The sequence below is a fragment of the Schistocerca nitens genome, chromosome 4, assembly GCF_023898315.1.
Source record: "Schistocerca nitens isolate TAMUIC-IGC-003100 chromosome 4, iqSchNite1.1, whole genome shotgun sequence".
Classification (NCBI taxonomy): Eukaryota; Metazoa; Arthropoda; class Insecta; order Orthoptera; family Acrididae; genus Schistocerca; species Schistocerca nitens.
This window is the reverse complement of record NC_064617.1, coordinates 535,661,930-535,686,423: the sequence shown is the minus strand read 5'-3', so window position 1 is coordinate 535,686,423 and position 24,494 is coordinate 535,661,930. Positions and strand designations below refer to the sequence as shown.

Genomic DNA, 24,494 nt, shown 5'->3' with positions numbered 1-24,494 from the left:
TGAGTTTAGGATTTAATTACTATTTACGTCTGGTTTCAGCCAACTTTCTGTCCCTAGTACTATATGGGCGTTGTGACCGTTTATTAATGAGAGCAGTTCTGGGAGCTTTCTATAGACGCTCCTGCAGTTTACTATTAGCACATTAATATTGTTATTCCCTGTTGCGTTTTGCCTACTCATACCTTGCCGCGTCTCAGGAGGCGTCTTGTCGGGCCTAGGGAGGGAATTCTCTAACCTAAAAATACCTCATGTGCACTCCACACGTACTCCGCTATGTTTTTTACCTGAAATTTCATCTGGTTTGAGTTGAGATAATCATGTTTTACGTTTATTTTTTATTTTTTACATAATAATTTTGTTATGTTTATGAGCTGTGATGTCATATTTTTATTTTAAGGTATTTATGCTGTTACAGTGGATATGTGTTACTTAGTATCTCTGGTTTGTTTATTTGACCTGTTTTCCTGCTTTATAAAATCAATATAATGTCAGTGAAGTTCTCATTACATTTTTTGTGCTTGAGATCGGTTTGTTCCTTCAGGAAATTTAGAGGGTTATAGCGTGCATGGGAATATATATCTTTGTTTCATCAAGAATGTTCATGATTGCTCCCTTTTGCGTAATATGGAGGAATTCCAGTACTTCGTTTATGAACTTCACATCGTGTTTTTCTGTTTACAGATGATGAAAGAATATGAATGGGTTGTTTTCACTGTCTCTGGCGTGCTCTTTGTACATAATGTTGAAATTTCTGCCGGTTTGTCCTATGCAGAATTTGTGGCTTCTGTTACGTGAAATTTTATAGATGCCAGGGTTGTTATGTTCTGGAATTGTCAAGTTGCCTTTGTGGTTTTGTATTTACGGCTGTGTCTGTTTTGATATATAAAGGCGATGTTGGTTTTGTTGAATAACTTGTTTTGTTTGAGATGTTTCCTAGATGGGTTGTGATTACGTATGTTGCTTTCTTCTTTTTCGTTCTCTCTCTCTCTCTCTCTCTCTCTCTCTGTGCGTGCGTGCGTGTGTGTGTGTGTGTGTGTGTGTGTGTGTGTGTGTGTGTGTGTGTGTGTGTGTTTTTCTTTATGTAGCCTATACCGAGCCTTTTTGGTTGCTGTAGGAGGATCTGCAGTGAATTGACGCATGGTGCAGGGAATGGCAATTGAATCTCAATGTAGACAAGTGTAATGTGCTGCGAATACATAGAAAGAAAGATCCCTTATCATTTAGCTACAATATAGCGGGTCAACAACTGGAAGCATTAATTCCATAAATTATCTGGGAGTACGCATTAGGAGTGATTTAAAATGGAATGATCATATAAAGTTGATCGTCGGTAAAGCAGATGCCAGATTGAGATTCATTGGAAGAATCCTAAGGCAAATCAATCCGAAAACAAAGGAAGTAGGTTACAGTACACTTGTTCGCCCACTGTTTGAATACTGCTCACCGATGTGGGATCCGTACCACATAGGGTTTATAGAAGAGATAGAGAAGATCCAACGGAGAGCAGCGCGCTTCGTTACAGGATCATTTGGTAATCGCGAAAGCGTTACGGAGATGATAGATAAACTGCAATGGAAGACTCTGCAGGAGAGACGCTCAGCAGCTCGGTACGGGCTTTTGTTGAAGTTTCGAGAACATACCCCGAAGAGACCATGAGGATAAAATCAGAGAGATTAGAGCCCACACACAGGCATACCGACAATCCTTCTTTCCACGAACCATACGAGACTGGAATAGAAGGGAGAACCGATAGAGGTACTCGAAGTACCCTCCGCCACACACCGTCAGGTGGCTTGCGAGGTATGGATGTAGCAGTAGATGTAGATGTGTTTTACTATAAGTTCGGTATAATTTCAGAGTCGTAATCGTTTTGTTGTGCTATGTATTGTAAGACTTTTATTTCCTTCTAAGCTATTTTGTCTTGTAGTAGTGGATTAATCAGTCTGTTAAACATAGCGTGGAAAATGCGAGTTTGTGAGCTTTAGAATGACAGAAGTGTGCTCTGGCACTACAGTCCGTTGTGGCACCACTTCTGGTGATGACTGTTCAACAAGTAATATCGCTGATCCACTGTCAACCAGGCTGTCAAAATACACTCCTGGAAATTGAAATAAGAACACCGTGAATTCATTGTCCCAGGAAGGGGAAACTTTATTGACACATTCCTGGGGTCAGATACATCACATGATCACACTGACAGAACCACAGGCACATAGACACAGGCAACAGAGCATGCACAATGTCGGCACTAGTACAGTGTATATCCACCTTTCGCAGCAATGCAGGCTGCTATTCTCCCATGGAGACGATCGTAGAGATGCTGGATGTAGTCCTGTGGAACGGCTTGCCATGCCATTTCCACCTGGCGCCTCAGTTGGACCAGCGTTCATGCTGGACGTGCAGACCGCGTGAGACGACGCTTCATCCAGTCCCAAACATGCTCAATGGGGGACAGATCCGGAGATCTTGCTGGCAAGGGTAGTTGACTTACACCTTCTAGAGCACGTTGGGTGGCACGGGATACATGCGGACGTGCATTGTCCTGTTGGAACAGCAAGTTCCCTTGCCGGTCTAGGAATGGTAGAACGATGGGTTCGATGACGGTTTGGATGTACCGTGCACTATTCAGTGTCCCCTCGACGATCACCAGTGGTGTACGGCCAGTGTAGGAGATCGCTCCCCACACCATGATGCCGGGTGTTGGCCCTGTGTGCCTCGGTCGTATGCAGTCCTGATTGTGGCGCTCACCTGCACGGCGCCAAACACGCATACGACCATCATTGGCACCAAGGCAGAAGCGACTCTCATCGCTGAAGACGACACGTCTCCATTCGTCCCTCCATTCACGCCTGTCGCGACACCACTGGAAGCGGGCTGCACGATGTTGGGGCGTGAGCGGAAGACGGCCTAACGGTGTGCGGGACCGTAGCCCAGCTTCATGGAGACGGTTGCGAATGGTCCTCGCCGATACCCCAGGAGCAACAGTGTCCCTAATTTGCTGGGAAGTGGCGGTGCGGTCCCCTACGGCACTGCGTAGGATCCTACGGTCTTGGCGTGCATCCGTGCGTCGCTGCGGTCCGGTCCCAGGTCGACGGGCACGTGCACCTTCCGCCGACCACTGGCGACAACATCGATGTACTGTGGAGACCTCACGCCCCACGTGTTGAGCAATTCGGCGGTACGTCCACCCGGCCTCCCGCATGCCCACTATACGCCCTCGCTCAAAGTCCGTCAACTGCACATACGGTTCACGTCCACGCTGTCGCGGCATGCTACCAGTGTTAAAGACTGCGATGGAGCTCCGTATGCCACGGCAAACTGGCTGACACTGACGGCGGCGGTGCACAAATGCTGCGCAGCTAGCGCCATTCGACGGCCAACACCGCGGTTCCTGGTGTGTCCGCTGTGCCGTGCGTGTGATCATTGCTTGTACAACCCTCTCGCAGTGTCCGGAGCAAGTATGGTGGGTCTGACACACCGGTGTCAATGTGTTCTTTTTTCTATTTCCAGGAGTGTAGAAAGTAATGCACAAGAATTAACAAATGTGTATCTAAAAGTCAGATATAACAGCATATCTTTAACAAACGTCGAGGTTACGTCTAAATACAAATTCCAACAAAGACAGTGTGCAGTAGCATCGATATTACACACAAGGTAAAAACAACAATCGAATGTACAGGGTGAGCCATAAAGGACTTTAAAACTTTATAATGAAATAGAAATTTATTGAGATAAACACACAGAATCGATAGGTATGTCACTTTGTAGCAAACATTCTCAAGTTTCACTAAAAGTGTCAAGTGTCATTTTGGTTCAATGTGACTACCATTTATGATGCGGCAAACATCCCACCGGTGGTCAGTTTCTTCCCACACGCCTTGGAGCGTAACATGTACAGTGGCAGCTTAGATTCGATTTCTCAGGTCGGGTAAATTGGTTGGTAGGGGAGGAACGTCGTACACGATATTTAATGAAACCACAGAGAAAGAAATCCAGTGCTGTCACGTCTGGGGAGCGAGGCTGCCATGCGGTTGGCCCTTTACGGCCAATCCACCGACCAGGGAAGCAATTATCGAGGAAACCTCGAACTTCTATGAGGAAATGAGGTGCTGCTCCGTCTTGCTGGTAGTAAGCCATCCCATCTCTGGCATCTTCAGCGATCTGTAGAATTAAAAAGTTTTCAAACATATGTATCTAGAAATCAAAACAGACTGCGAACGCCGGCCGGAGTGGCCGAGCGGTTCTAGGCGCTACAGTCTGAAACCGCGCGACCGCTACGGTCGCAGGTTCGAATCCTGTCACGGGCATGGATGTGTTTGATGTCCTTAGGTTAGTTAGGTTTAAGTAGTTCTAAGTTCTAGGGGATTGATGACCGCAGACGTTAGGTCCCATAGTGCTCAGAGCCATTTCTGAAGACTGCGAACACACTGCGCACCAGTGAAAGTAACCATTTCAACTGTGCCTACGCTTTCGCTCCTGGTAGCGAAATGAGATAGTAATACACTATGTTAACCAGAATTGAGGTTCTTTGCTACAAAGTGACACACCTTTCGATTCTGTAAGTTATCTTAATAAATTTCTATATCATTCAAAATCTGTAAAGTCCTTCTTGACTCACGCTTTATAATACCTTTATTATCATGGTTACAGTTTGCAACATCTAGACCATCACCTATTAATACACCGGGTGGCTGTAACTAAACTTTCCCCATTTAACACGTTATAACACGGAAACTAATTACCGTACGATTTGGTAGCATTAGTCTCCAGAATATGGGATGCATGATTTCCATGTGTCACAGCGCCACCGTCCATTTCCGACTATGGCTACCAGGTGCCATGAGCACATAAGCAGTCACCGTAATTCATAGTCTCAAACATCTGACCAATCGCAGTGCACTTGTTGGTGCCTCAACATGACCTTGGACAATAGGAGCAGGGCATTATTGTGGAAACTCTCTTATCAAAACAGTAATACTGTAGCTACAGTTCGAGAATATAGCCAGCTGGAAGGGTTACGGAAGGGTCCTCTTTCTCCACCTGCTGTGCCGAGCATGATGAAGAAGTTAGTCAACTAGAGAACTGGGCTTCTCTCCGGGTTGCACGACAGGTGGTTGATGCTGTTGCTCTGGCAGACAACGTTGCGCGCAATTCCCGATCGTCAGGAAATGCGCGTGCTGTATCTCGACAGTTGAAAATTCCGTGGTCCACTGTACGGAACGTGTTTCGAACCATTCTCAAATGGTATCCGTACAAGGTCCATATCATACAGCAGCTTGCACCACAGGACGCACAACGACGTGTTGACTTCTCTCTCCACTTTCTGCAAGGGCTGAAGTTGGCGAGGGCTGGCCCTGGATAATTCTATGGACAGACGAAGATAATTTTTCTCTGACGGGTGACGTGAACACACAGAATTGTCGAGTATGGGGATCTTTACCTCCAGTCACTGTACACGAAGTTCCTCTGCTTGGCTACGTTCGTCATTGGCCCATTCTTTTTTGGACAGGTTGGTGCTCAAGGACCAAAGAAGTGCAGCGTGATTGACCAGCGTTACTGGGGTATGCTTAGCCATCAAGTCATACCCGCCCTACAGGACTGAGACGCATTGAACTCAACAGTTTTCATGCAAGATGGGGACCCATCTCACATTTCTCGTGAAGTTCACCTAATTCTCCGAAACACATCTGGAAACAGTCGAATTATCATCCGATCGTTTCCAAATGCTTGGCCGGCGCGATCACTTGATCCTACTCCCTGTGATTTCTGGTTGTGGGGCTACCTGAAGGACAGGGTTTACCAGGGGAACAATCATACATGTGCTGATTTGAAGCGCAGCGTATCAAGAGAGGTAGCCAGCATATCTACGGACATGCTTCGTTCTGCTGTGAAGAATGCAATCTTGTGTTTTCAGACTCTTCGGGACAGCGATACTGAGCCTCTTTTGTAGCAGTAATGGTACTTGAATGTAACGGTATGATGTACCGTAGCAACACATTAAAAATGTTTCAGTTGGGTTGATTCTGCATTATTTCCCTTCCCCATGTCCTTCACATTAATGCTACCAAGTTTGGTCCTCGTACGGCAATTAGTTGCCTTGTTATAACGCGTTAAATAGGGAAAGTTTAATTATAACCACTCCGTATTTACAGAATTTCTGACGATGGCAATATACCGACTTCACAGCGATTTAAGCAATAATACTCATACAAACATCTGTATAATTGGTATATCGTTATCGTAAATGACAGACAAGGATGCAAGGGACGGTACCTGGGTGTGAGCTGGCAGGCGAGTGGTGCCTGGAAGGCGCGGCGTAGCCCGCTCCGAAGAGCGGCACGCCCGAGTCCCGGGGCGGCAGCGGGTAGCGCTGCAGCTGCTGCAGCTGCAGGTGTGCAGGCTTCTGCTGCGGCGGCCTGTGGGGCAGCGGCGGAGGGTAGGTGACCGCCAGGCCAGCCGGCACCGCCACGTGGTGCTGCTGCTGCTGTTGCTGCTGGCTCTTGCGCGACGTGCTCGCTGCAACACAGCGGAAAGGCGCCACTTAGTGTCAGATCGCCAAACAGGGCCGCATTCAGCACGTTTAGAGTTGTTTTAAAACTGTGATGTGGGCCTTCTCATAATCATTAAAGACTTTTTCAACTGTGAATGAAATGGAATGATGGTATGCTAAACTGTCGAAAAAAAATCGCAATAAAGTTCCGGGTAAATGTTTCTCTAGGTAACAGATTTAAGTGATTAACATTGCAAGATTACAGGTGAATGTAAGTGACAGACAAGCCGTTATCAAGGTGAAATTCTGGGACATAAATAACATACACTGCCGGCCATTAAAATTGCTACACCAAGAAGAAATGCAGATGATAAACGGGTATTCATTGGACAAATATATTATACTAGAACTGACATGTGATTACATTTTCACGCAATCTGGGTGCATAGATCCTGAGAAATCAGTACCCAGAGCAACCACCTCTGGCCGTAATAACGGCCTTGATACGCCTGGGCATTGAGTCAAACAGAGCTTGGATGGCGTGTACAGGTACAGCTGCCCCAGCTTCAACACAATACCGCAGTTCATCAAGAGTGGTGACTGGCGTATTGTGACGAGCCAGTTGCTCGGCCACCATTGACCAGACGTTTTCAATTGGCGACAGATCTGGAGAATGTGCTGGCCAGGGCAGCAGTCGAACATTTTCGATATCCAGAAAGGCCCGTACAGGACCTGCAACATGCGGTCGTGCATTATCCTGCTGAAATGTTCGGTTTCGCAGGGGTCGAATAAAGGGTAGAGCCACGGGTCGTAACACATCTGAAATGTAACGTCGACTGTTCAAAGTGCCGTCAATGCTAACAAGAGGCGACCGAGAAGTGTAACCAATGGCACCCCATACCATCACGCCGGGTGATACGCCAGTATGGCGATGACGAATACTCGCTTCCAATGTGCGATCATCGCGATGTCGCCAAACACGGGTGCGACCATCATGATGCTGTAAACAGAACCTGGAGTCATCCGAAAAAATGACGTTTTGCCATTCGTGCACCCAGGTTCGTCGTTGAGTACACCATCGCAGGCGCTCCTGTCTGTGATGCAGCGTCAAGGGTAACCGCAACCATGGTCTCCGAGCTGATAGTCCATGCTGCTGCAAACGTCGTCGAACTGTTCGTGCAGATGAATGTTGTCTTGCAAACATCCCCATCTGTTGACTCAGGGATCGAGACGTGGCTGCACGATCTGTTACAGCCATGCGGATAAGATGCCTGTCATCTCGACTGCTAGTGATACGAGGCCGTTGGGATGCAGCACGGCGTTCCGTATTAAGCTCCTGAACCCACCGATTCCATATTCTGCTAACAGTCATTGGATCTCGACCATCGCAAGCAGCAATGTCGCGATAAGATAAACCGCAATCGCGATAGGCTACGATCCGACCTTTATCGAAGTCGGAAACGTGATGGTACGCATTTCTCCTCCTTACACGAGGCATCACAACAACGTTTCACCAGGCAACGCCGGTCAACTGCTGTTTGTGTATGAGACATCGGTTGGAAACTTTCCTCATGTCAGCACGTTGTAGGTGTCGCCACCGGCGCCTACCTTTGTGAATGCTCTGAAAAGCTAATAATTTGCATATCACAGTATCTTCTTCCTGTAGCTTAAATTTCGCGTCTGTAGCACGTCATCCTCGTGGTGTAGCAATTTTAATGGCCAGTAGTGTATGTAACCGCCAGAATGCTGAATGCAAGCATGCAAACGTGAAGGCATTGAGTTTTACACGTGCGAGATGTCAGTTTGTGCGATGGGGTTCCATGCCTGTTGCAGCTGATCGGACAATAAAGGGACGGTTAAGGCTAGTTGTGTGGATGATGCTAGAGTTGTCGTTCGATAATATCCCACAAATGCTCGATTCGAGTTAGTTCTCCTGGCTGAGCAGGCCAAGACAACATGTCAACACTATAGATTACGTTGGGTAATGTGGGCGACCGTTATCCTGTTCCAAAACAGACCTTGCAATGCAGTTCATGAATGGCAACACACGTCGAATCACCGGACTGACGTACAATTTTGCAGTTCGGTTGAGCGGGACAACGACGAGAGTACTCCTGCTGCCGTATGAAACCACACCCCGACCATAACTCCAGGTGTTGGTCCAGTGTGTCCATCACGCAGACAGGTCGTCTGCAGGCCCTAACTGCCTTTCTTGTAACAAACACACGGCCATCACTGGCACTTAGGCAGAATCAGCTTTCATCAGAGAACACAACAGACCTCCACACTGTCCTCCAATCAACACTCGCTTGACACCACTGATGTCGCAAATGATGGTAGTTTGGTGTCACTGGAATGATCGCTACAGAGCGTCTGGCTCGGAGCGGTCCTTGAAGTAAACGATTTGTAACAGTTCGTTGTGTCACCGTGGTGCCAACTGCGGCTCAGATTGCTACTGGATATCCAGTACGATGCATCAGGGCTGCGTCTGGACATTCTCGTGAAGACTGCTGCCAGCTGCCGTATTCAGTGGCTACATTCCTGGCAAGTATTACTGCAATATCGCAGAAGGAACATCCAGTTTCTCGTAGCCCCACTACACGACTTCATTCAGACTCAGTGAGGTGTTCAAAATGGCATCTTTGTCTCCTTAAAGGCATTCTTGAGTAACATCAACACACCACGTCCAGTCTCAAACGTAACTAGCACTCATTACCGTTACAGCATGTATTTAGAGCAAAGCTGATTTGCATCCTGATAGTGGCACTACTAGCGCCATTGTTAAGCGACTAGTACGAAATTTGAACAGATATTATGTTCAATATTTAAAAACACTCTTACCAACTTTCGTTTATATCGTACAACTCCTTCTTGGTGTTGCTATTTTTTCCGCCGGTGTATTATTGGTTGGGAGTCCGTGTTGGTGATTGCTCAGCCTCCTGCTGCAAGTCTTTCTATTTGACGCCACTTCGCTGACTTGCACATCGATGGAGATGAGACGAAATGATAAGCGACACACAAACACCCAGTCCCAGAGCGAAGAAAATTACCAGCCCATCCGGGAATCGATCCCGGGACGCCGCAAGTCTAGATGTAGCAAAGCTAACCACCTTTTTCTTCTCACTAGACCACGAGCTACGGTCACTGATATGCAAGAAGTCAGCGCTCATCTCACAAATTTTGCATCAAATTTCCAGTGGCATCCGGTCAAATGTCAAAACCGCAGACTTTTAAGAGAATGGTTAACAGGTCAGAGTGAGCCAGATTTAGTGGAAAGCAGATTTCTTTCCTACCTCCGCTTAATGAAACGAGCCCATAAACTTTTTTGCCTCCTGTCGCCGAGGAAGGATTCTTGAGGTCTTGAAAACGTGGGAAACAATTTTCAGATAACTTTATTCGTTAACGAGGCATCGCGGGGAACCTATAGGACGCCTTAAAAACTAGTGTCTGATAGAGAGATTACTGTCTTGTGTCGTATTAATGCAATACCCATAACTGCTGTAATGGCGGGACACAACAGCCTAGCCAAATAACTATGTAAACCCAAAGTAGAGCTATTAATCTAATAAGACGATTGTCATATTTTACTCTGCAAACTATAATTATGGACCACCGTAAAAAAGAGGAGTTTAAAAACAGAAGTGCCGGGCGAAAATTCTTTTTATTTTTTAATGTCATTCACCAAATCCTAAATTGTATACTGAACTTTTTGTAGAATTAAAGAATAAACATTCAATGCTGAATTATAGGCTTTTAATTCGAAAATTGCTGTAAAATCGCATTACTTCAAAATTTCTCCTGATAGTCCGCTCTATGGATTCAGCCTCGAGATCTATATTTGATTACAGAGGCTATCAGGTAATGCTTACACGTATTGGTGTTGGTTATACTGGTTTCAACCTTGTTCTGATTTCTCAGTAGGAAATATTACACCTGAGGCAATGGCTCCGTCAATAGCAGGAGCGTTCGTCTCCTCTAGTACCAGTAATATACTGATTAAACAAAAAACTCCACTGTAGAATGGAAGTTTCGTTCTATAAACAATCATCTGGGTGGTGGCTAAGCATTTTCTCGGCAATATCCTTTGTTCCAGAGGAGCTAGTCCAATAAGGTACGAGAGACAGTTTGTGTGAAGTTTGGAAAGCATGAGAGAGTTACGGTTAGAACTGAATTGTGGGGGCGTCTCTTGAGTCGTACGTGGTAACTCAGCCACCAGCACGACCCTTTACTACCGTGTTGGTGCCTCTTCTCAGCCGCTAAGAACCATAGCGCTTGTTTACCTTTTCACTTGTCTCATTACAGGGACGTTTTGGTTTAAACCTTGTTCTGATTTCGTTCCTGTTTTACCTTGAGTTATTGAAAGTAAGTAATACCTGGTGTTTATTCCCTAATGATGAAGATTTAAGTTGTAACACAAGAAAAATATGATTTGTTTTATTTTACACGCGCAAAAAGAATTAAGTTTACCGGAAATGTCCTATATTTCAAGAATATTTACATTCCAAAAATATTTCAACCTCCAAAAATATTTTAACCTCCAAAACTATTTTAACCCCCGAAAGTATTTTAGTGTCCCATAAGAATTTCAAAAACACTGCATTTGGTCAGTGCATTTTGCTTCTGGAAAGACTTTAGGTTTAAATGAGAATTTCATTTTCCGGTATTAGTTTCTGTTTTTGAGTATAATTTTCGTTTTCAGGACTTTTTCTTCTCAAATAAGAACTTAGTTTTTAAGAATATTTCAGTGAATCTTCTAAAAGAAGTACCGCTAAGAAAACTGCCTTCGAATGGCCAAGTTCAGAAGACGAGTCCCAGTCCGCTACACAGATTTAATCTGTCAGGAAGTTTCAAAGAAACTTTAATCAGTCAGTATCGAAAAGGCACATGAATGCGAAAACTATCACACAGTCAGCTTAACAGCTCGTGTATCTAATCTGTTAACACAAATAATACGAAATAATATTAAAACAAAGTTGAGGACCTGCTAGATAACGATCTGTTAGCCTTTAGGAAAGGCAAAGGCACCAGAGAGAGATTTGCGATTTTGAGCTTCATAACGAAGGAAAAAATCAAAGCACTTTCATAGGAACTTGAAGCAAAACAAAGCACAGATACCTTGCACTAGATGTTTGAAATTCTCAGAAAAATGGGTGTAAATCATGAGAAAAGAAATGAACAATATGAAATACGAGATATGTTCAAACAATAATGGGACCTTTATAATTTAGTGTTTTTTATTAGCACGGTTCGCGGCATTTTTTTCCTTGTCGTTTAGTAAATATGTATGAAAATTCTTTGAAAAATGTTCACCGTATCGGATATTTAGTCTGTTGTCAGTAGACAAAAGGTTTACATGTATTTTTGTAGTATTATTTATTTGGTATATTTATTTGGAAATGTTATTAAATTAGTTTAAAAATGGCATATATCCAAAAGATAAAATAGAGGAAAAAGAGAAAGTAATCATTATGAACGATCGCCGAATCAGAATCAGATAGGTCGCAGATATTGGTTTATCATGCCATGAAATTTTGTTTTTGGTATGAAACATGTGACAGCAAAATTTGTTGAAATTTGGACAAAAGCAGTAGTGAATTCAAGTTCTTCAGAAGTCATTAGGTGAAGTGAAGAACGATCTATAATTACTGATACTTTCTGTAACAGGTTTTGAAACAAGTGTTTAAGGGTATGACGTCGAAGCTATGGCGCAATCATCCCAGTAGAAGCATTCTGGATCATCAAAACCGAAAAAAGATCGACGAGTGCGATGCGGTGCGGTACTGCGATCTTTGATTATAACGGAATTAAGCACCATGAGTTCTTGTCACGAAGTAGAACGATCAGTAAGGCGCACTAGTTATAAGTTCGACGTCGTCTGCGTAAGAAATCTAAGAAAACGCCCATATTTGTGACGAAACGATACATGACATTTGCGCAACGATAAAGCATCTAATAACACTTGTTTGTTTATGAATATTTGCCGAAAAAAATATTTGACACACATGGCTCCGTATGACTTTTTTCTGTCTCCAAAAATAATGGAAATTTTAAAGGGTCATCATTTTAGAAACAATGATGAGACTGCATTAGAAACGCATCGCTGAGACAGATAGAAGATACTCCAGAAATAGAATTTCAGAGTTGTTTCAGGTAGTGGAAAAAATTCTGACGTAAGTTTATGGTATTTAATAGGGACTATGCTGAATGGAATAATACTGATGCAGATAAATAAGCAATATTCTTTGAAAAATCGAAAATATCCATTATATTTTAAACGTACTATGTATGTACAGGAACGCAGAAGAAACAGTGAGAATGTAAGATGAAGAGAGTAGTACCCAGATTAAAAAGGGCATAAAGCAATGATGTTGTCTTTCTCCCTTACCGTTCCACCTGTACGTTGAAGAAGCAATGACGTAAATACAAGAACAGGTTCAGGAGTGGGATTAAAATTCTGGGTGAAAGGATATCAATGATAAAATTCGTTGATGATGCAGGTATCCTACATTAATCTATCTGATGCGGATTCTACATCATACAGCGTTACTCCGCAAGGGAGGGGACAAGTGTAGTGTATGCAGTCTCTTTAGTAGACCTGTTGTATCTTCCAAGTGTTCTGCCAGTAAAACACGATCTTTTTTGTGCCTTCCACCGACACTAAGTGATCGTTCCACTTCAAGTTAACGTAATTGTAAATCCCAGGTACTTAGCTGAAATGACGGCCTTTACATTTATGTGATTTATCGTATAACCGAAATTTAACGGATTCCTCTTAGTAGTCATGTTATGACATCACATATTTCATTATTTAGAGCCAACCGCCACTTTTCGCACCATACAGATGTCTAAATAATTTTAAATTGGTCCTGATCTTATGATTACTTTACTAGATGGTAAACGACAGCCTCCTCTGCAAATAATCTAAGAGGGCTGGTCATACTGTCTTCTAAATTGTTTGTATAGAAGCAGATTATGAACAGCAGAGGGTCTAATACTTCCTTGGAGGACCCCGATAACATGGTAGGGGACATGCGTATCTACTTGTCTGGCAAATGCAGCCTCATGCCAAAGCTACATGCGGCCATGTGTGTCAACGGTGACTGAGTCGCCGGTGAGAGGAGGAAGCGGCACCAACTTCGAGCAAGCGCTGTGTACCACGGACAATGGCAAACAATATCTCATTCGATGCCGGACCACACACTTTGCGGCGGCCGGACTTGTTTATGCCCCAGAATGGCGGGCCAGGAACCTGGCCAGTAGATGGAGGATGGGGCAGCCCTGGCGTCATCAGAGAGAGCCTCGGACAGTATCGTGATGGCCAGCGTGAAGGCAACACAGCTAGTAACTTCCTAAGAGGGCAGTCGTCTAGACGATGTAAATCAGAAAATATTTACAGCAAAACATCGAGGCAGCCTGGAGGACTCTGGAATCTAGGTTTTTCTGGATTTCAATCAACATGGGGCATCGCTTCCAGTCTGGGCGAGTGGATGGTGTTTGGCATCGTGGATCCTAGGAACGTGGCACTGCCAGGATACAAATCGCAAAAGGTAAGCTTTCGCGGCCGGAAATGTAACAATTAGTAAAATATTCCGGTCTATTATTCCATGGTCTAATGGATTTCACATTAAAACCTAACGTTTCGCCCCACACGCGCTGAACATTTTCAAGGCGGATCGCAGCTTTTTTGGGTGTAAAGTTCACACACTCGCTCCTTACTGACTGCAACAAAATTCCGTTTACCCGTGCTCCCACGTAGTGGCGTGACGTCACATATTTTGAATACCCGAACGCAATTGCCGTTGTCGCTTGCCGTCGTCCGCTGTAGTTATTACCTCGTGGTGGAAAACTAGTACTTTTACATATCTTGTTCAGCGCCGAGATCCAGATGTCATTCACTTCCGTGTTCTCCTCCTTCTTACTGAAATTCATGAGATGTTTAACAATATCTATGGCTTCTCTGTATAGCCTTTCATGGTGTCCGCTTGTGGCTGCCGGTACTGTCAAGATGAATGTGGTGGTTCCCTTGTTGCAAAGCATGTTCCGCAACAGGTGATCTGTCAATCTCCCCACTTCTACAGTTGCCATTGTACCCTTCTAATCGTTTTCTGACCGTTGTTTTTGCAGTTCCCACAAACATCTCCCTACGACTACACAGAATCCTATAAATTCCTGCTTTCCCAGCGGTTTGCGAGCATCCTTGGCCAATTTTAGGTGATGCTGTATTTTCCGGGTCGCTTTGTAGATTACCATGATGTCCCGTTGTTTCAAGATTTTTCGCAAGAGGTCAGTAACGTCCTTAATGAAAGACAGAAACACTTTCAATTTCACAGGCGCTTGTGCATCGCTATGATTTTTCCGCGGCGGTCTTAACGCTCTTTTTACCTCGGCGGGCAAATAACCGCCCTTGAGCAAAGCACTGGAGAGGTGTTTTAAACAGTTTCGGTTCCCACCTCGCACCACACCAATACGTTGCTCAAGAACATTTCTTTGTCCGCTGATGTAAAAGGAACGTTAAGACACCCGTGCAAATATCATAGCGATGCAAAAGTGCCTGTGAAATCGGAAGTTTTCCTGTCTTTCATTAAGGACGTTACTGACCGCGTAGGCAAAAATTATGAAGAACTGGAACACTGCGGTAATCTACAGACAGACCTGAAAGATATAGCGTCACCTAAAATTGGGCAAGGATACTCAAAAACCGCTGGAAGAAGCAGGATTTTAAAGGAGGTGGAGAGGTGTATGTGGCTACTACAAAAAGAACGGTCAAAAAACGACTAAAAGAGCACATCTGTAGAAGGAGGAGACGGACAGAGCTGATGTTGCGGAACATGCTTTGAAACAAGGAAACTACCACATTCATATTGATAGGACTCAAGCACTGCCAGACACAAGCGGATGCCATGAAAGGTTATACAGAGAGGCCATAGAGAGTGTTAAACTCCCCTAGAACGTCAGTAGGAAAGAGGAGGAAGTGAATGACACCTAGATCCCTGTGCTGATGAAGACGTGTACCAGTCTCCCACCATGCGGTGATAGCAACAGGGGACGACGGGACCGACAGCGGCCAATTGCGCTGAGGTATTCAAAGCATTCGACGCCACGACACTGCGCGGGAGCACGTGTAAACGGAATTCTGCTACAGTCAGTAGCGAGCCAGGGTGCGAATCGGTCACTCAAACAAGCTACGATCCTCCTTGAAAATGTCGTCCGTTGATGGAACGAAACGTTGGGTTTTAATGCGGAATCCATTCGAAAAGGTTCAAAATGGCTCTGATCACTATGGGACTTAACTCCTCAGGTCATCAGTCCCCTAGATCTGATAACTACTTAAACCTAAATAACCTAAGGACATCACACACATCCATGCCCGAGTCAGGATTCAAACCTGCGACAGTAGCGGTCGCGCGGTTCCAGACTGTAGCGCCTAGAACCGCTCGGCCAACCCGGCCGGCAATCCATTCGACCACGGCATAATAGCCCATAATATTTTATTAATTGTGAGGATACAGTTTATTATTAGCTGTGGTGTGTTCAGCTGTTACGCTTAAAGGATATTACGCCTGATATGTCCGTGCAAATCTTTGCAGTGCAGAGAATTGCGCCTGAATTAGTCAATTTGAACTGTGCAAGAGGTCACCATGGCAACTACAACAAGGCTACTCTAAGGTCCAGTGGATTAACCCTTGAGAATCCGTATTTTATTGTTTTTGTGTTCAGTGAACTTTTGATCTGTCCTTACTGTTAGTGTTCACTGATTTTTCTGTTGTCATTGTTTGTGGTTGTGGTGAGCAGCGGGTACCCTCGATTAGTGTGTTCTATTTTCCATTGTGCGTTTCTGTTAACTGGTTGTAATAGTATTTGTTTAGTATGTCAGTTTTCGGGGGATTATGTTTTGAAATATTGTGTTTTGGGCTAAGACTTGGTCAATGCGTATGTTTGTCGTCACTCTTTTACTATTGCATTATTATTTGTGATATGATAATAAGTAATTTCGTGTAGCTCACTAGCCTGTTGCAAGTCTTTCAATCGAACGCCACTTCGGCCGCTTGCGTGTAATTAACCTACCCCAATTATACAACCGGGGAAAGGGGACCTACATTTTAACATGAAATCCGAATCACGTATCGTTGCTGGCAACTCCTCATATCGTTGAAAGGTGAAAGCTAGATTAAAACGCGAACTGAAAAATCCGAGGTGTGACTAGGATTCGTTCCCACCAACTCTTGGTTTATACGCAAGCTCTTTGCCGCTTTTTTTCCCTCATTCTGTTCGTCATTGTTCGCGTTGTTTTGTGTGGGCGGATGTCACAGGACACCCCTTCAAGTTCTCTTCATCTCTCGCTGATTTCTACTTGTATATGAAATTTTCCATCTGTGTGTGTAGACCAAACCATTTGAACCCACCAGTAACTGGCTTCCAACACGTCATCACAGAATATATCTTGTCCATCTACTAGCCTGTGGGAGAACCTGTGCCTGTCTTCTGGCTCTTGAACGTCGTGGGCTGTTATCATTGTTGGGTACTGTGTCATTATCATTGTCTATATGAACAGTTTTCGTAATTTCCAGGTTTTCTGGGGGTAGATCGCGCATACTGTGTCGATCAACTTCGTTGCCCATGTGCAGTGTTTCATTTACCAGAAAACTTTTCTTTTATGTAGTGAGGATTAGATATGACTCTTTTTCAATAACGATAAGCATTCCACGCCTCTTCATGAGTTTCTAGAGAGCTCTTTGATGCAAGTAGCCTGATGAAGGCTGGAACTTTACTTGCTACGTGGTACATCTTGTAGCTGTATTGTGCTTTACAACATTTTTCTCCTAGCAGTGGATGGTTCATTCTTTAGACCTCATCACCTCACCATTACCTTTTTACTTGCCTCTGCTACCGAATATAGTCGTACAGCTTAGTACTCATCAGAACTAAGAGGGAGCCTAATACGATATTATTTGTCAACATCTTAAAGTTTTATACACAAGGGGTGGACAGGTAGTAATACAAATGACGTAAGAAATGCGTTGTACTCCTTAATTACATAGAGGGATTAGCATGATCACTGTATGAATAGAATCTTCCCGAGTCTATATCATGGACCTCAGAGTATTTCGACTATAAATTGAAACTGGTCTTCACAATCAAAGCAAAATAACGAGCGCATCGCCAATGCACTGAGGTGAGAAGTAAACTACAGTGATGGTCATAAATTAAGGATAACTGCAGAATGTGGTGCCACACAACGTGGACTACACAAAACTGGCGCTAATAGCATAGACACATTGGAAACACACATGACACAGATCTGTAAGTCCACGGTATTGGTGATAAGTTGAAAAAACCGTCCCGAAACACATGTGCTACAAAACGCCACTGTTTCCTGCGCATGTACCCCGACATCAATACGGGATATGATCACCATGCACACGTACACAGACCGCACAACGGGTTGGCATACTCTGGATCAGGTGGTCTAGTAGCTGCTGGGGTATATTCTCGCATTCTTGCACCAGTGCCTGTCGGAGCTCCTGAAGTGTCGCAGGGGTTTGAGGACGTGCAGCGATACGTCGACCGAGAGCATCCCAGACGAGTTCGATGGCGTTTAGGTCTAGACAACAGGCAGGCCACTCCATTTGCCTGATATCTTCTGTTTCAAGGTACTCCTCCACGATGGCAGCTCGGTGGGAGCGTGCGTTATCATCCATCGGGAGGAAGGTGGAGTCCATTGCACCTCTGAAAAGGCTGACATTCTGGTGCAAAATGATGTCCCAATACATCTGACCTGTTACAGTTCAACAGTCAAAGACAGGCAGGGGTGTACGTGCACCACCCCATACCATCAAACCATGACCTAAATACAGGACATCAAGGGGTTGGTATCTGGTTCCTGGTTCACGCCAGATGAAAACCCGGCGAGAATCACTGTTCAGACTATACCTGGACTCTTCCGTGAACATAACCTGGGACCACCGTTCCAATGACCATGTACTGCGTTTCGACACCAGGCTTTACGGGCTCTCCTGTGACCAGTGGTCAGTGGAATGCACCTTGCAGGTCTCCAGCCGAATAAACCATGTCTGTTCATTCATCTGTAGACTGTGTGTCTGAAGACAATCGTTCCAGTAGATGCGGTAAGGTTCCGAGAAAAGCTACCTGCAGTACTCCGTGACCGTCTTTGGGCACTGATGGTGAGATATCGGTCTTCTTGTGGTGTTCTACACTGTGGACGTCCCGTGCTGTAGCGCCTGGATACCTTTCCTGTCTGCTGGAATCGTTGCCATAATCTTGAGATCACACTTTGTGGCACACGGAGGGCCCGTGATACGACCTGCTGTGTTTGACCAGCCTCCAGTCGCCCTAGTATTCTACCCCTCATAACGTCATCAGTATGTGTTCTTTGAGCCATTTTCATCACACAGTCACCATGAGCACGTCTGAAAACGTCTGCACACTTACTCGCTGCACTGTACTCTGATATGCACCAACACACCTCTGCGTGTGTGCACTGCTGCCAGCGCCACCGTGCGACCACCGCAGATCAAATGCACAGCATGGTCATACCCCGAGGTGATTTAAACTCGCAAACCGCCCACCAGAACCTTGTTTCACCATGTATCAGCATTATCCTAAATTTATGAGCATGAGTGTATTTATGGAACACAGAAAGACGCGTCCTGCCTCCTCTACTTTCCCATTGCATAGCCGACTATGACATCCAAACAATATGTAACATTTGACTCCAGGGGGCGGCACAGCATCCTGTTGGTCTCCTAGAGTTCTGCTGTCTCATGCTAGTACACTGTTGTGTGTAAGCTGATAGAAAGCTAAGACTATTAAAGCTATTTTAGCTATGTAAAAGTGGTAAAAAAATCTTGTAAAGATGATATTTCTCCAAATAGAAGTACTTACGAGATATCTGCCTACAGTTACAAATGTTTCTTAACAATTTGAACTACTGCTCGAGCAGGTAACAAACAACTTATTTTATTTACTTGTTGGCAAACTTAGTTTGGTGTTTCTAAAAAATTACGAATGTTATATGCATAAATGAATTGTAATAGTATAATTGCTTACTAACACTCAGCAGATAGTTTTGTAATTAAAGAGGTAAAAAAAAAGTACGAGAGCGTGCTGATAAGTAGTGCTTCCGAATTTTTTATTCTGTTTTCAGTCTCAGTTAAGCCAACATGTCATTCAAATTACTAGGTCGACTATCCGGCTTTGCTGACACAAGTTGCAACCCTCTGTCACAAGAGGACTGCGAATTGTTGCGTGTAACATGGCAGTGTGTAACGTTACTATGTCGGTGCGTGAGAGACAACGTGCCGTAATCGAGTTTCTGAATGCACAAATTCGAAGAGTTCATCCACACATGGACCACACTCTTCTTCATCGTTACAACGCCAGACCATACACGAGCTCTGCGACGCTTGCAACAGCCCGACGCCTCGAGTTCACTGTCGTCGATCATCCTTCATACAGTCCCGACTGGGCCTCATCTGATTTTTATGTTTCCAAAACTTAAAGAAGATCCTCGCACCTTCGACGACTTCATTTCGGTAGTGATGAAGTGGTGTAAGCGAAGGTGAGGTTGTGGCCCCGTCAAAAAGTCAAATATTGTGCAGTTGCGGTGTCAACAAACTGGTCTCCGCCGGCCGCTGTATCCAATCGGTTCTAGGCGCTTCAGTCTGGAACCGTGCGACCGCTACGGTGACAGGTTCGAATCCTGCCTCGGGCATGGATGTGTGTGATGTCCTTAGGTTAATTAGGTTTAAGTAAGTCTAAGTCTAGGGGACTCATGACCTCAGATGTTAAGTCCCATAGTGCTTCGAACTATTTGAATACATCCATCCCACCCGGACAGTAATTTTTGTCGCCCACCTGATGCACGTGGTGAGTCATTAGCAGCTAATATTTTTCCTGTCATAACTGTTAACGCAAAACTTTCAAAGGAGCCTTACTAAAGATGTAACTTGCGACCTCGCACACAAGTGGTTCCTTGATAGTGCCCCGTCAATGCTAGATGTTCACCCGCGTAAATCGACGCCTCTTTTGGTAGACGAAATAATTCACTCTTATTCTTTGTAGTATCAACATACGCACAGCCAACGGAGTCCTTGTATTTAGACCTGTCGGTTTACATACCTGGTCACTGCTCGAGGAGGCTTTATAAATTACTGTCATTGAATACTGGGTTCTCAAAATAGTCGAAACTAATGTGTATCCCTTGTGCCTGTGTGATGTCCCTAGGTTAGTTAGGTTTAAGTAGTTCTAAGTTCTAGGGGACTGGTGATTGGTTCAAATGGCTCTGAGCACTATGGGACTTAAGATCTGAGGTCATCAGTCGCCTATAACTTAGAACTAATTAAAGCTAACTAGCCTAAGGACATCACACACATCCATGCCCGAGGCAGGATTTGAACCTTCGACTGCAGCGGTCGCTCGGTTCCAGACTGTAGCGCCTAGAACCGCACGGCCACTCCGGCCGGCACGTCCTTAATTATTTGCTGGATGTGTTTGCAATCTGTCTTCCTCTACAGGGGCTATTCGTCTCAATGCTGTAGCATTTATTCCGTTTCCGCGGAAACGAAACAGCACGTACGATTCAATATTTGAAGCATCCGGCGTGCCGTGGGGGTGTTTGTGTCCAGACGCGCCTCTGTGGAGAGCGAGCGGGGCGCGGCATTGTGCGGCCGCATTGTGCGGGTTGGTGATGGAGAGGCGTGGCGCCCACCCCCGCCGCGAGCGGAGCAAGTGGGGTGCCGGGCTGACGCTGTCGCTGTCAGCCTCGCTGTGCCCGTCCCAGGCCCTGTGCCAGGCTGCCGCTTTCGCCTGCTCCTCTTCCGGTGACACTGCAGCTGCCGCCCTGGACGCAAGGATGCGCCACCGACCGCCGCGGCCTACCAGACACTCTTCAGCGACTCCAAGTGGATGGCAGAGTATCGTTAGCGTCACCAGGATAACGGGCGCCCAGAGAAAACTTATCCAACACCCGCTGACACCTATCACCATTTTTTGTTTCATTCTCATATTTACCTAGCCTGAGGCGAACATCAAAGAGGTACGAGGGTCGTTCAGTACGTAATGCCCCACTATTTTTTTTTAAAAAAAAAGCCATTACTGTACATAGACAAACGTCCTTGTTCGTGCTTCACATTTGATGTTTGTTATGTGCGCCGGCGAAGTTTCGAAGCGCTCTGGCAGATGGCAGAGCCGCAGTACAGCGTCAAAATGGCGTCTACATACAAATACAACTCATCTTACTAGCAGCGTACTGTTATTGAATTCTTGTGTGCATAAAAAGAATCCATGGTGAACATCCATGAACGTTTGTGTGCAGTATATGGCGATCGATGCTGCAGTTGATAGCCGGCCTGTGTGGCCGTACGGTTCTAGGCGCTACAGTCTGGAACCGGGCGACCGCTACGGTCGCAGGTTCGAATCCTGCCTCGGGCATGGATGTGCGTGATGTCCTTAGGTTAGTTAGGTTTAAGTAGTTCTAAGTTCTAGGGGACTGATGAAATGAAATTAAATGTCGTGTGGCTAGGGCCTCCCGCTGATGACCACAGATGTTAAGTCCCATTGTGCTCAGAGCCATTTGAACCATTTGCAGTTGATAGGAATACAGTTGGGCGGTGGGTAAAGAAAGTTACAACCTCGGGAAATGGAGAAACTGAGCTCCACGATCAGCTACGCTCGGGAAGTCCGGTCACAGCCACTGCTCCAGACATGCTGAATCGTGCGGATGCCATTATTCGTGCCGACCGGAGAATCACAACTCGACAATTGGCTCTACAGTTGTCGGTCAGCATTGGAAATGCGTCTGCAATGATTAAGACTCTCGGATAGTCAAAGAGGTGCTCACGATGGGTTCCACGAATGCTCATAGCGGACCACAAGATTCAAAGAAAGGCCATTTCATCTGTATTGTTGGAGCGTTTTGAGACCGACGGAGAGGCCTTCTGTCCGTTGTGGGGGACGAAAGCTAGGTGCATCACTTTGCGCCGGAAACAAAAAGGCAGTCCATGGAGTGCCATTACACCCACTCACCACAAAAGAAGAAATTCAAGACAAACCCCCCCTCCCCCACCCCCTCGCCTGCCGGAAAAGTCCGGGATTATGATGACATTCTCGTCGATGTGATGCCAAGAGGATCAACCATTAATTCAGAGGCATACGTGAAGACTTTGAATAAACTCTAGAACTGTTTCCGACGTGTTCGGTCGGACAAGAATCCATCAGAAATCTTGCTCCAACACGATAATGCACGCCCACACACAAGTCTGAGAACACGGGGACACATCGCCAAATTGGGTTGGACATCATTGCCTGAGCCACCCTACAGTCCAGACGTGGTACGCTCGGACTTCCATCTCTTTGGACCGCTTAAAAACTCCCTACAGGGAACACACTTTGAAGATGACGAGAGTGTGAGTCATGCAGTGAAAAAATGGCTACACCTACAGTACAAGAGCTATTACCAGCAGGGAATACATGCTCTACCACAACGATGACGCACGGCCATAGAACGTGATGGAGACTACATAGAAAAATAGTACATTGACCAGACATGTTGATGTATATTGTGACCAAATTCTGACTCTTAACAATAAATATGTTCTAAGAAAAACAAAGTGGGGCATTACTTATTGAAGGACCCTCGCAAAAGGTACACATTTCAATTATACAGGGTGTTTCAAGAAGAATGTACATATTACAAGAAATTAGGTTGGTGCATAAGCTCACGGCGTTTCCGTTTTGCATGTTGGCATTCCGGTTGCTACAGGTTTATTCATCGACAGTAATATTTTTTCTTTTTTAGTTCACTGTACTTGTTTGAGTTTACACATTGTCGTTTTGGCGTTTGAGGCTACTGCGGGGAACTGTGGACGCTAGAAAACGGAGTGCCAAGTGGAGAAGCCAAAATATTTCCTATATAAGCGTCTGTTTGAGTTCAGTAGAGGGATGACAGCAGCGGAGGGAGCCAGAAACTTCTGCGCCGTGTATGAGGACAAAGCACGGCAGGAAAATCGTTTTCTCCTTTTAGGGGGGATCGTTTCGATGTTAGCTCCGCTCCACGTTCAGGAAGAATTCGGGGTTTGGTGAAGATCGTTTAATGGCATTAATCCACAATGATCCACGTCTGCGTACTCGAGAACTAGTAATATGATGAACTGTGACCATTCCACCATAATGCGACGTTTGCATGCAATGGAGGTGATTTTCAAAAATCAGGTGTATCGGTACCGAATGCTCTAAGCCAAAATCACAAAAGTCAGCAGGTGGCCATATGAGCGACTCTGCTTGCTCGTCATCAACTGGTTCGTGACCAACACTGACCGTTTCTATCCTGTATAGTTACTGATGACGAGAAATTGTTTCTTTATGCTAACGTAAGGAAAAGAAAGGAATGGTTGAGCCCAAACAAAGGAGGATCTTCCTGTACAAAGATCAGCGCGCATCTACAAAAGGTAACGTTATATATCTGCTGGAACAGCGACGGCTTGGTGTATACGAATTGGTTCCCCGAGGTGTAACCATCATTGCTGACATTTATTGTCAACAAATGAGACGTCTTGCACGCGCAATCCAAGAACAACGACGAGGAAGACTGTGCGAAATGACGCTACTCCACGACAACGCCCTCCCGCATTCTGCTAGATCAACAAAAAACACCGTACAGGAGTTGGGATGGGAAGTCAATCCACACCCATCTTATTCATGAGATCTTGCACCCTTAGATTTTCACCTTTTCCGCTCAAATGGTTCAAATGGCTCTGAGCGCTATGGGAGTTAACATCTGAGGTCATCAGTCTCCTAGAACTCAGAACTACTTAAAACTAACTAACCTAAGTACATCACACACATCCATGCCCGAGGCAGGACTCGAACCTGCGACCGTAGCGGTCGTGCGCTTCCAGACTGAAGCGTCTAGAACCGCTCGGCCACACCGGCCGGCCGCTCTCTATCGAGCAGCCTTCAAGTAACTTCCTTTCTGGATGCAAATGCG

General features: G+C 45.3%; 1 protein-coding gene across 1 annotated transcript in view; it reads right to left on the bottom strand.

The window, feature by feature from the left end:
• The window catches only part of LOC126252420 (low-density lipoprotein receptor-related protein 4), an 827,262-nt gene that overhangs the window by 691,698 nt on the left and 111,070 nt on the right, over positions 1 to 24,494 (bottom strand). The window contains exon 2 of the mRNA XM_049953310.1: positions 6,274 to 6,516. Within this exon, the coding sequence (XP_049809267.1) occupies positions 6,274 to 6,516 (243 nt within the window). The remainder of the gene's footprint in view (positions 1 to 6,273; positions 6,517 to 24,494) is intronic.